We start from the raw sequence: 13202 nt of genomic DNA, 5'->3' as shown, positions 1-13202 counted from the left end.
GCTTGCATATTTCCCATCTTTGGTATAATATATGTACTAAGTACCTGAGGTTTGTTGGAGTAGGGCACATCCTCTGACTGGCCCCTCTGTAGAATCCTTTTTCTACTGCTGGACCGTTGGCCCTCCTGAGACAGTTGCTCTCCTGACTCTTTTATGGGACTTCTAGTGCTTGGTCTGAGGTTAAACACACACACACACACACACACACACACACTAGATTACATTATTAGTCAACATGATGTGCTACGTCTACCTGCTTTACTACATGTGTACAGTATTTGAATGTTAATCCATTGATATTCATGACTGTGTGTCTGCTAAGAAAACCCCATGGATGGGCACTCACACTGCTTCCCCATTGGTTAGAGAGGTGGTGGATGGCGTGGGCTCTGGCTGAGACTCTGGTTCAGGTTGGGAGGATGGCAGGGGATTGGCTCCGGCGACTGTTGTCCCCTCCTCCTGCATATGGGTCATGGGCATGGGGCGGAAGAAGGCTGGGCCCTTTTTATTCTGCAGGATACAGAGAGAGGAGAATGTAATATAGTGACGTTACGAATGCATTAAATTCCATCCCATTTCTAGTCCTTCATCAGTCACAGTAGTGACAAATTCAATGGATTTGGAGCCTAAAACTCGCTAATAATTTGGCCCCAAAAGAACACCATTGGACCCAATGCCTTTTCGTCTGTATGGGAATATTTATCTCAGGAACATCCATGAGAGTCAGTCCCATGCATGAGTGCATTTTTGAGGCCCATAGATGTGGATAGAGGGCTCACTTGCTACAAAGCCTGTTTTAGCATGGGAAGCTCCATTGACAACTTTTACTATTTTGAAGAAGTTTAGATAGCCCTCAATGGCACTGCCCATGCTGGCAATTATGGCAAATATGAGCCGTCTATACAATCCTACCTTAATTGTCCCTGTGAAGTCCAGTCCCAGTTGCTGTTCCAGTCTCTTGGCCCGGTTCTGCTTGTAGTAGTCAAAGATCATGAGGGCAGCGTAGACCTTCCCCACTGTCAGCTCTCGGTTTACAACCGCAAAGGGGCAAAGAAGCTCATTGAACTCATCATCTGAAAGGAGAGAAGGAAGAAGGTGAGAAGGAAGAAGGTGAGAAGGAAGAATGTGAGAAGGAAGGAGGAGAGAAGGAAGAATGTGAGAAGGAAGGAGGAGAGGAGGAAGAAGGTGAGAAGGAAGAAGGAGAAGTAAGAAGGTGAGAAGGAAGGAGGAGTGAAGGAATAAGGAGAGAAGGAAGGAGGAGATAAAGAAGAAGGAGAGAAGGAAGGAGGAGTGAAGGAATAAGGAGAGAAGGAAGGAGGAGATAAAGAAGAAGGAATGAAGGAAGGAGAGAGCAGTGGAGAAAAGTTGAAGCACTAGTTGTCTTCTCTCCACTACCAGTAGATGGCATCGGAGGAGACAGAATGAGGGCGAGTGTACTGTTGTGAAGCCGCGTGTGTGTGTGTGTGTGTGTGTGTGTGTGTGTAAACATAGCTCCCACATACAGAATAGACAACAAGCAGTCAAAAGAGAGAGTAGAAATTAGCAGAAAGTCTGGCAATTGAGGCAACACACACCCTGGAGAGATGACTGGTCTTTGGTGAAGCTCAGTGCTCTGAAGATTATTTCCTGTATTTTCTGTCTCTCTAAGTTCTTTCTTACTTCTTTCTCTCTATTGCTCTGCATTTCAGTTTCTCACTCACACCCTTTAACACAAACACACACACACACACACACCACCAGCGTGGCTTACTTTTATATGGTGTGACCAGCAGGTCGATAGTCTTCGGAGGCAGGTTGGGCCAGACTCTGGAGATCTCTTTCCTCAGGTCAGCGTCACACAGACGCTGGGCCAGGACTCCTGTTGAGAGACAAAGGTAGGTCACATCACATACATCCTTACTCATTCATCAGCACCAGAAACTAATGTCCCACACATCCCCATCAAGGCCAATATGTATCAAGCACCTCAGAGTAGAGTGCTGATCTAGGATCAGGTCCCCCCCTGTCCATGTAAGTTCATACATTTTATCTAAAAGGCTTAACTGATCCGAAGTCAGCATTCCTACTGTTGATGCTTGATACATATGGCCCTAGACCGAGCAGTACGGGTTTATTAGGCCACCACTCTCTTCTTTGAATGATGACACAATATTATTGTGATTTCTGTAAGTAAACAAAACAGGTACTTTTTTTTATATATATCCTTTAAACATTTTCTTAACATGATTTATGTTTTGTATTTATTCGTATTTGCCATATTCCCATTCTACTACTGTGGTTGGAGTGTGTTTTTGTGTAGAGGTGGTTAGGTTAAAGGTCACTGACCAGACGCCAGTTTGATCTCCAGAGCAGTGCGGATGAGCGCCATCAGAGTGGACGTGAAGTGCACCGTGTTGTCATCAGCAATGGGCATGTTCATCTTAACCAATCGCTAAGGAGAATAGAAACCATGGTGAGGGCCCATTAGAACACCCATGTTAGGATCAATAGCTCTTTAGGGAGGTTCTGTGTGCTGGCAGTAGAGTCTGAAAATGTCCTAATATGGACACCATACATGCTAAATTAATTGATATGTTTCACTTGAGAGCGAGTGTGGACTTCTAACAGCCAGTGGCTTCCCTTAGTTTCAGTCCAGCACACAGAATCGCTTTAAAGGAACACAACAACACAAGACATCCCAGAGAGGAAAGAGAACATTCAGAGCAACACTCCATGCAAATAACGTGAGAGTGAGTCTATGGGTCAATGTTTGAGATGGACATTGAGGGGTACATGCCCAACAAATCAATGCAATGTGTTTTAGTACTCCTCAGAGAAATGCATGGTGAGTTCATCATCTTATGGACTCAGAGTAAAAAAAATGACAAGTGACTGAAAAGTGACTTAATAGCAATTTAATAGAAACTATGAGTGGTGTGGATGAAGTGGAGTGTAGTTAGTCCTTTTCTGAATTCAGTAACCACAAAATGAGAGAACCAGTTCACATGTCAGCATGAATCCAAGGCAAGCCCTGGAGAAGTATGTTTTAGTGCTGCTATGAAAGGATGAATGAAGCCATGTCTGTGTTATGGGGCCACACTCCACCTAGCCTCCTTTCATTGTGAGAAGGCTAGCAGAGTAGAGAGATAGGTTGCATCCCATCCCACACTACTCCCTATATAGTGCACTACTTTTGACTAGGGCCCATAGGGCTCTGGGCAAAACGAGTACAATATATAGGGAATAGACTTCCAATTGAGACTCAGACATAGTGACATACATGCATGTAAAGCTTGCATCCCAAAAGGCACACTACTCCCTATATAGTGCACTACTTCTGACTAGGGCCCATAGGGCTCTGGGCAAAACGAGTACAATATATAGGGAATAGACTTCCAATTGAGACTCAGACATAGTGACATACATGCATGTAAAGCTTGCATCCCAAAAGGCACACTACTCCCTATATAGTGCACTACTTTTGACTAGGGCCCATAGGGCTCTGGGCAAAACGAGTACAATATATAGGGAATAGACTTCCAATTGAGACTCAGACATAGTGACATACATGCATGTAGAGCTTGATGCAGGGCTAATGGGGAGGCAGAATGAGGATGCACACAAAAACATGCAGAGACTGGGAAGGACGGATCCTATTGTCTTCAAGCCAAGCGGAGGGGAATTGCAGATGAGACGTGTTTGTGTGTGTGTGCGCGTGCGCGTGCAAGCAAGCCTCCCTTGAGCTCAAGAGAGCGTACTTCCATGCGGGAGCTGTTACAATACAGAAGGAGAAGAGGAGATGGGGAAGAGGAGGAAGAGGTGTGAAGGGCCTGACATGTCATGTAGTGCCCACTAGAGAGACAGGAAAACCACAAACTTGTGAGACCATCACCCAAACATACAAATACTGTATATACACATATAGGTACACACATACTGTCAAAAACACATGAACGCACGCACACACACACAAACAAAGTAGAGTTAGGTAGATGAGAGAAATCCCAATACGGAGGACAAGAAAGGTAATTTAGCAGGGATTGTGAAGCTCCGCTCAGATCCAGTTGAAAACAGAGGGGGACAGAGATACACAGGTACCTCTGTTCATTAGGGAGGGAGTTGAGTGAGATGCATTTTCCACAACAGCAAAGAAAGGGAGGAAGAATGAAAAAAAATAGATGAAAAAAAGCCTCGCTCCAGTGTGCCATGTCTCCCTCTCATTTCTCCCTATCAATTAATCTCTCAAAAGCAGGAGTTACATTTGGAGAAGCCACACATGTCAGACCCAACTAGTCGCTTGGCAGATGCTTTTATCCAGGGTACGGCTAGGTCTGTTTTAACAATGATTCATCTAGACAGCTGTGTACATGCTGGAACCACTGACAGTGGCAAACACCTGAGTACTGAACAATCGTTACCTTGGTCCACAATACAAGCTCTCTAAATGCTGCCACACAACACAGAACAGCCCATAGAGTATGAGAATGGAGAAGACTAGAGGGGAAAGGTTGTGTTTTTAATTGTATTACTCTTCTATAGGACTAATTAAAGGGGAATTCCACCACTTTTTAACCTCGTATTCATTATCTCATTTTATGTGAAACGGCACATTTGTTATACAGTGAATTTTCAAAACCTGCAATGAGTTTCTAGCTAACTTCATGTTAATAGTGTGGCTTGTGTTCACTGTCAGTCTTAATTTCTTCTCAGGTGAACAGGTGAACAGATCGAAAAACTAGTTTAAAAACAAAACAAGTCTAAATGGCCAGACGGAAAAGTGAGCACAGTAAACACCAAACGCCAAGAGAGGGCAAAAGAGAACATCAAGAAGAGACAGAAAGAGCAACAACAAGGATACTACAAGAGCACAGCAGGAAGTGGCTGTGACAGACTGATAGAAGCCGGGAGAGATACAGGGCAGGTGGGAGTGAGTGACAGGGGTGAGAGGAAGACTGCTGGGGGAAGAGGAGGAGGGGGGGGGGGTCTACCTTGTAGGCGATTCTGGGCGGGCATTTCTTTCCCAAACCTAGTGGAGGGGACATGTGACGGAGCATCTCGTACATATCGAGGTAGGTCATACGGCCACTTCACAGGGGGAGAAGTCACAGGAGGAGATCACAGGGGTCAGAGAGAGGTTTGGAGGAATCCAGGTAAGGTAGGAGGAGGGGGCAGGGGGAGTTAGAAATTACCAAAAGAAGATGGTTAAACAGAAGAGAAAATGATAACAACAGAAATCTGTGTTATTTTAGATTTCCAGGGCAGTGGATTCCGGGGCGGGATGCCAACCCTGTCCTGCTTGAGACTGGGATGGATCACAGGGTTGGACAGGAAGAGGGTGGGGTGTTTTTGGGGAATTGAGATGGCAAAATCATGAGGTTGGATGGATCATGATGTGTATGTAGTATGTACATGTATATGTATGTATGCTCAGGGCAAGGTTGCAGCTTCACTGTTCAGATGTCTTCTGTTCCTGCATGCTCCGAGACATCAGCGGTAACCAAATTGAACAGTCTCCCGGGCCTACTCTGAGAAAAACCATATAGGCCTACTGCATACTGCATTCAGTATGGTGAAAACAGAGATGATGAGGAAGCCTGGTCAGTATACTGTAATGAGGCTTACATTGTGGCATTGTTTTCCATTAGTTGCCATGGTTACCTACCAGCTGGTTAGTATGAGAGGTATGTGTGTGTGGGTGTGTGTGTGTGTGGTTGAATCTCTGGCACTAGGAGTCATTCACATTCATTCACTCTCCACTTCAACCTCATCCCTTCATGATTAAGGGGTGTGTGGGGTTGCAAACCTTGTAGGCCACCCTATTGGGACACTTCTTCCCTAAGCCGAGAGGAGGCGAGATAAAACGCAACAATTTGTACATATCCTGATAGCATATCCTTTCGCTGTAAAAGACAAGACAGGTTAGAGGAGGTTAGGACACAAACACAACCATTTCCAATGACTTAACATGTATATCCTCCATTGTGTGCAGTCATGGTCATTGAATAAAGCCCACCTGTAGATATGGTGCAGATATACACAGAGTATAGAAAACATGAACAACTCTTTCCATGACATACACTGACCAGGTGAATCCAGGGGGTGCAACTCAATATTAGGAAGGTGTTCCTAATGTTTGGTATACTCAGTGTATAAATAACAAGCTTGTTTATCTATAGTCATACTTGACTACAGGGTTACCGGGAGGTTATAAGTCTGTGTCCCAAATGTAACCCTATAGCCTATAAAGTCCAAGGGCACATAGTGAATAGAGTGGCATTGGGGACATTTAGGACTTCTCACCCTGCTGCATCTCAGCCTAACTTCCGATTTCTGCTCTTAAGAGTTCCAGTATTTCTCAATGGGTCTGATAAATACTTTGGAAAGCAGCTGAGATGTGTTGTGTGATTGAAATAGTTTCTTCTCCCTCCACAATGACAGAATGAGAGGAGCTTCAGGGTCGTCAGGAGAGCCTTGCGGATATCGAGCAGAGTTGAGCGGAGCGGAACCATGGATTTACATCAGTCTGCCTCTGAGGCCCTAGTTGGCACTCCAGGCGCCGGCTTAACGTCACTCAGCCCCACTAAAACGGGATCCCTCCCTGCCCGTCAATCGTTGTCAAACGTCACAGAGTCATCCCACTGGAACTTAGAGCCATCTTTGATTTGTCACCGGTATACCCTTTGCTATACCCTTCACTATGACACTTCATGTCCCTCCCTTCACCTCTTCACCCCTAAAACTGACGCTGTCTTGACTCAGGGGGAAAAAAAGAATCACCTGGAGGAGGATTAAAGACACCTACCAGGCAGCAGGGTCGTACTCGGCCCAAACACGGATGAATTCGTCCAGGTGGTGAGGCCCCAGGATAGAGGCGTCTCTGGTCAGGTACTCAAAGTTGTCCATGATGACCGCCACAAACAGATTGAGCATCTGGAGGAAGGGAGAGGGAGGTGGATAGGTGAATGGTCCTTTCTTGCTGATCATCGGTCAATCATTGGACATTGGTCATCCTAACTGGTCATTCATTTGTGATGGACCATACTGACCAGAAAGGAGCAGAGGAAGATGAAGGAGACAAAGTAGAAGTAAGCAAAATCACTGCCGCACTCCTTCCCTCCGGACCCTGACAGCTTATCACACGGACGGTTACTCAGACACGACAGCATGATCTCATGCCACGCCTCACCTGTTGCACTCCTGCAAAGGGACACACACACACACACATATTGTAGATACACACATATACACAAACAAACACATGCAATGTAAGCACTGTATATCCATCATTGGACACTGTATCTGTATCTACCACAAACACCACCATGAGCATAAGGAAAAACGTGGTTATTGTATTACATTATACTGCAATAGCAATAATAGAAAGATATGTGAAAAAAGGCCTAAAATGGAGAATGTGGAGACATGGCCACCTGAACAGAAGCATCAGAGCCTGGAAGAAGGTCTGGAAGTTGTTGTGGTGATTGATGGCTGATTCCTCATTCAGCTCAATGTTTCCAAACACCTGAAGGAATCAGAAATGGCCAGCATGGCAGTTAGAGGGATTCCCTGTATGTTATCTATAGGTATGTCCTATACAGAACCCCATTCCCTGTATAGTACACTACTTTTGACCAGAGTCCTATGGGTTCTGGTCAAAAGTAGTGCACTATGTAGGGAATAGGGTGCCATTTGAGACACACCTGTGCAAGTTAGAAATAGGGAAGTGATTTGTATAAGAAAGGGATCCCAGGAGCTAGTGCTGATTGTATCAGCCTTTGCAGGATTTGATACGATGCAATGTAATGCTATCTCCAAAAAATACATTAGCCACAAATCATTGCTTTTCTCAAATCCTGCCAGAGTAGGCAGAAGACTATGTGTGTGTGTGTGTGTGTCAACACATTACCACCACCATACTTGACCATTGGTCTGAGGTTTTTACTGTGTAATGTAGTGTTGGGTTTTCACCAGACATAACATAACTGTAGCCATGTCATCCAAAAAGTCAACTTATGTTGGCCAAAAAGCACCTGGATGATCGTCAAGACTCCTGGAAGAATGTTGGACAGATGAGTCAGAAGTGGAACCTTTAGGACGACATGGGTCCCATTATGTCTGAGGAAAACCCAACACTTCATTCCACAGCAAGAATCTCATACCAATGGTCAAGAATGATGGTGGTATTGTGATGGCTTGGGATGCTTTGGTGCCTCAGGAACAGGACAACTTGCTATCATTGAAGGAACCATTAATTCTACTCTGTATCAGAGAATTCTAAAGGAAAATGTCAGGTCCAACCATCTGTGAGCTGAAGCGCTACTGGGTCATGCAGCAAGACAATGATACAAAACACACAAGCAAGTCTACATCAGAATGGCTAAAAATAAACATATTTGAAGTTTTTGAATGGCCTAGTCAAAGTCCAGACCTAAACCCCGTTGAGATGTTGTGGCAGGACCTGAAACCCACCAATGTCACGGAGTTAATGCAGTTCTGCATGGAAGAGTGGGACAATATTCCACAGCAATGTGAGCAACTACACACAGCAATGTGAGCAACTACAACTACAGGAAGCATTTGGTTGCAGTCATTGCAGCTAAAGGTGGCACAACCAATTATTGAGTGTAAGGGGGCAATTACTTTTTCACACAGATGCTTTGGGTGTTGCGTAACTTTGTTTATAAAATTAATTAATTCATTATCAACATTTTGTATTATTTGTTCACTCAGGTTCCCTTTATCTAATATTTGGTTTTGGTTGAAGATCTATTAACATTAAGAGTAAAAAATATGCAAAAATAGAGAAAATCAGAAAGGGGGCAAATACTTGTACAGTACCAGTCAAACGTTTGGACACACCTACTCATTCATAATCTGAAACACAACCAAAACAAACAGCAAATGCATCCAACAAAAAGTCACAAGCTTGATGTAGTATTGTGTGCTATGAAAATGGGACCAAATACTTAACATTTTACTACTTTAATTCACATACAGTTGAAGCCGGAAGTTTACATACACCTTAGCCAAAATCATTTAAACTCAGTTTTTCACAATCCCTGACATTTAATCCTAGTAGTTTTAGGTCAGTCAGGATCACCACTTTATTTTAAGAATGTGAAATGTCAGAATAATAGTAGAGAGAAAGATTTATTCCAGCTTTTATTTATTTCATCACATTCAGAAGTTGACATACACTCAATTAGTATTTGGTATAATTGCCTTAAAATTGTTGGACTTCGGGTAGCCTTCCACTGTCACGTTCTGACCCTAGTTCTTGTGTTATTTCTTTGTTTTAGTTGGTCAAGACGTGAGTTGGGTGGGTATTCTATGTTTTGTGTTTCTAGGTTGGGTTTCTTGTTTGACCTGATTTAGTTCTCAATCAGAGGCAGGTGTTAGTCATTGTCTCTGATTGGGAACCATATTTAGGCAGCCTGTTTTCTGTTGGGGTTTGTGGGTGGTTGTTTTCAGTCTTTGTGTGTCTGCACCAGATAGAACTGTTTCGGTTGTCACTTTGTTGTTTTGTGTTTTTGAAGTGTTCAGTTTTCCATTAAAAAGATGAACACTAACCATGCTGCGCTTTGGTACCGTTACAGAACCACCAACCAAAAAAGGACCAAGCAGCGTGGTAACAGGCAGCGGCAGCAGGAGCAGCGCAAGGAGGAGGAATGGACATGAGAGGACGAGTTGGACGGCAAAGGACCCTGGGCAGAGCCAGGGGAATATCGCCGCCCCAAAGCAGAGCTTGAGGCAGCAAAAGCAGAGAGGCGGCATTATGAGGAGCTAGCACGGCAGAGCGGCTGGAAGACCGAGAGGCAGCCCCAAAAATGTATTGTGGTGGAGGCACACGGGGGTGGTGGCGAGTTCAGGTAGGAGACCTGGGCCAACTTCACGTACTTACCGTAAGGAGCCGGGGATGGAATCAGAGCAGTCGGCGAAGTTGAGGTGTGAGTCCGAGAATGTTGAGGAGTAATTGGACAAATTGGAGGAGAGTGAATGGAGGGGAGATTATGAGACATTCGACAAGTTGTTGATAAAATTGGAGGAGAGTGAAGAGAGAGCGCTGTTGGTTTGGCATAGTATGCACGGCATTCACCCTGAGCAGCGTGTTAGCTGTCTGATGCCACGTGTCAGTTCCTAGTACTCATCCCGAAACGTATTAAAGTTCCGGAACAATTGATGCCGGCTATACACACCAGGTCTCCAGAGTACCTTCACAACCCGGGGTGTTCTGTTCCTGCTCCCCGCACTTGCCCAAAGGTGCTTGTTCCCAGTCCGGTACCACCAGTTCCGGCACCACGCACCAGGCCTACTGTGCTCCTCCAGGGTCCAGTATGCCCTGTTCCTTCTCCCCGCACTCGCCCTGAGGTGCGTGTTCCCAGCCCGGTACCACCAGTACTGGCACCACGCACCAGGCCTACTGTGCGCCTCCAGGGTCCAGTATGCCCTGTTCCTTCTCCCCACACTCACCCTGAGGTGCGTGTCTCCAGCCCGGTACCACCAGTACCGGCACCACGCACCAGGACACCAGTGCACCTCCAGGGTCCAGTATTCCCTGTTCCTGCTTCTCGCAATTGCCCTGAGGTGCGTGTCCCCAGCCCGGTACCACCAGTGCTGGCACCACGCACCAGGCCTACAGTGCGCCTCGTCTGTCCAGAGCCGCTAGAGTCTCCCGTCTGTCCTGAACCGCCAGAGTCTCCCGTCTGTCCTGAGCCGCCAGAGTCTCCCGTCTGTCCTGAGCCGCCAGAGCCGCCAGTCTGTCCTGAGCCACCAGAGCCGCCAGTCTGTACTGAGCCACCAAAGCAGCCAGTCTGTCCTGAGCCGCCAGAGCCGCCAGTCTGTCCTGAGCCGCCAGTCAGCCAGGAGCCGCCAGTCAGCCAGGAGCCGCCAGAGCCGCCAGTCAGCCAGGAGCCTCCAGAGCCGCCAGTCAGCCAGGAGCTTCCAGACCCGCCAGCCAGCCAGGAGCTTCCAGAGCCGCCAGCCAGCCAGGAGCTTCCAGTCGCCAGCCAGCCAGGAGCTGCCAGAGCCGCCAGCCAGCCAGGAGCTTCCAGAGCCGCCAGTCAGCCAGGAGCTGCCAGAGCCGTCAGTCAGCCAGGGCCTGCCAGAGCAGTCAGTCAGCCAGGAGCTGCCAGATGCCGGAATTGCTTTTCAGTCCGGAGCGGTCCTTCAGTCCGGAGCTGCCCCTCAGTCCGGGGCTCCCCCTCAGTCCGGAGCTGCCCCTCAGTCTGGAGGAGTTTGTTCAGTCCAGAGGCGTCCTTCAGTCCAGAGGCGTCCTTCAGTCCAGAAGCGTCCTTCAGTCCAGAGGTGTCCCTCAGTCCTGTGGGCCCATTTATTAGGGTTCCCAGGCCAGGGTCGGCGGCAAGGGTCGCCATTCCTAGGAGGCCACAGAAGCGGTCTAAGACTATGGTGGAGTGGGGTTCACGTCCAGCACCAGAGCCGCCACCGCGGACAGATGCCCACCCAGACCCTCCCCTATAGGTTCAGGTGTTGCGGCCTCCTTGCTAGCACACACTTTTTCAGTTCTGCCAACAATTTTTCTATGGGATTGAGGTCAGGGCTTTGTGATGGCCACTCCAATACATTGACTTTGTTGTCCTTAAATCATTGTCCATTTGGAAGACCCATTTGCGCCCAAGCTTTAACTTCCTGACTGACATCTTGAGATGTTTTCCACCTCATGATGCCATCTATTTTGTAAAGTGCACCAGTCCCTCCTGCAGTCCCTCCTATCAAAATACGTTAATCTCTAGGAGACAGAACGCATCTCCTTCCTGAGCGGTATAACGGTTGTGTGGTCCTATGGTGTTTATTCTTGCGTACTATTGTTTGTACAGATGAGCGTGGCACCTTCAGACATTTGGAAATTGCTCCCAAGAATGAACCAGACTTGTGGAGGTTTATAATTCTTTTTCTTAGGTCTTGGCTGATTTATTTGGATGTTCCCATGATGTCAAGCAAAGAGGCACTGAATTTGAAGGTAGGCCTTGAAATGCATCCACAGGTACACCTCCAATTGACTCAAATTATGTCAATTAGCCTATCAGAAGCTTCTAAATTCCTGATTTTCTGGAATTTTCCAAGCTGTTTAAAGGCACAGTCAACTTAGTGTATGTAACCTTCTGACCCACTGGAATTGTGATACAGTGAATTAGATGTGAAATAATCTGTCTGTAAACAATTCTTGGAAAATTACTTGTGTCATGCAGAAAGTAGATGTCCTATCCGACTTGCCAAAACCATAGTTTGTTATTAACAAGAAATTTGTTACTAGTTTTAATGACTCCAACCTAAGTGTATGTAAACTTCCAACTTCAACTGTAAGTAAATTTGTCCCAATACTTTTGGTCCCGAAAATGGGGGACTTTATACAAAAGGTACTGTAATTTCTAAACGGTTCACCCGATATGGATGAAAATACCCTCAAATTAAAGCTGACAGTCTGCTCCACATCCAAACTGCTGGAGTACAGAGCTAAAACAAAAATAATTCACTGTCCTAATACTTTTGGAGTTCACTGTAGCTATCTAGAAATCTTTATAATCTAATAACAATAGAATTGAATGACATGGTGAGACCCTGTATTCTGCCCAAGTTCACACGTATAGGGTACATCCAAATGGCACACAAATGTTGATATTCCCTATATAGTGCACTACTTTTGACAAAGGCACTATATGGGGATAGCGTGCCATTTGGGACACACAGATAGTCCTGATGATAACAAAGAGCCAGATAAGCTTCTTTTGGCTCCCTGTTTAATTGGGATATGAAGTTTGTCACTCATGGTGGGGTGTCCTGATCCACCCCTCCCTCTGGGTGCCCTTTTGTCGTTATACAGCATCTCATTATACAGCATCGATGATTAAATGAGGGCTCTTTTACGAGAAGACACAATTACCATTGATTTATAATGCCATGCTAATCTAGTGGATGGCAAGCACCTCCATTGTGCATACAATTGATCAGATTTGCTGCCACATAGGCTTCCTTTTAAATGAGCAATCAACTTTAAAGATTGGAACCATCTGTTTAACCATCTCCCATAGAGGATAAGCTGTTGCATTCTCTTTATGATATATATCATAGTATAGCATAGTTATTGTCACTGGACGTGTGTGTGGTATGACTCACCTGCATGCCGATGATGGCGTAGATGAAGAAGAGCATAGCGATGAGGAGGCAGACGTAAGGTAGGGCCTGGAAATAGAAAATACACACACGCA

At 45.9% G+C, this 13202-nt stretch overlaps 1 protein-coding gene across 1 annotated transcript in view; it reads right to left on the bottom strand.

Moving 5' to 3' along the window:
* cacna1b (neuronal-type voltage-gated calcium channel subunit Cav2.2) overlaps positions 1 to 13202 on the bottom strand; it is a gene marked incomplete at both ends in the record, with an annotated part of 120100 nt that overhangs the window by 12870 nt on the left and 94028 nt on the right. Inside the window, 10 exon segments of the mRNA NM_001124629.1 lie at positions 45 to 174; positions 347 to 510; positions 913 to 1073; positions 1751 to 1858; positions 2326 to 2431; positions 4968 to 5064; positions 6782 to 6909; positions 7026 to 7176; positions 7410 to 7501; positions 13111 to 13176. Coding sequence (NP_001118101.1) covers positions 45 to 174; positions 347 to 510; positions 913 to 1073; positions 1751 to 1858; positions 2326 to 2431; positions 4968 to 5064; positions 6782 to 6909; positions 7026 to 7176; positions 7410 to 7501; positions 13111 to 13176 — 1203 coding nt within the window.

This window comes from Oncorhynchus mykiss, chromosome 5 (genome assembly GCF_013265735.2).
Source record: "Oncorhynchus mykiss isolate Arlee chromosome 5, USDA_OmykA_1.1, whole genome shotgun sequence".
NCBI lineage: Eukaryota > Metazoa > Chordata > Actinopteri > Salmoniformes > Salmonidae > Oncorhynchus > Oncorhynchus mykiss.
This window is presented reverse-complemented; position numbering and strand designations above follow the sequence as displayed.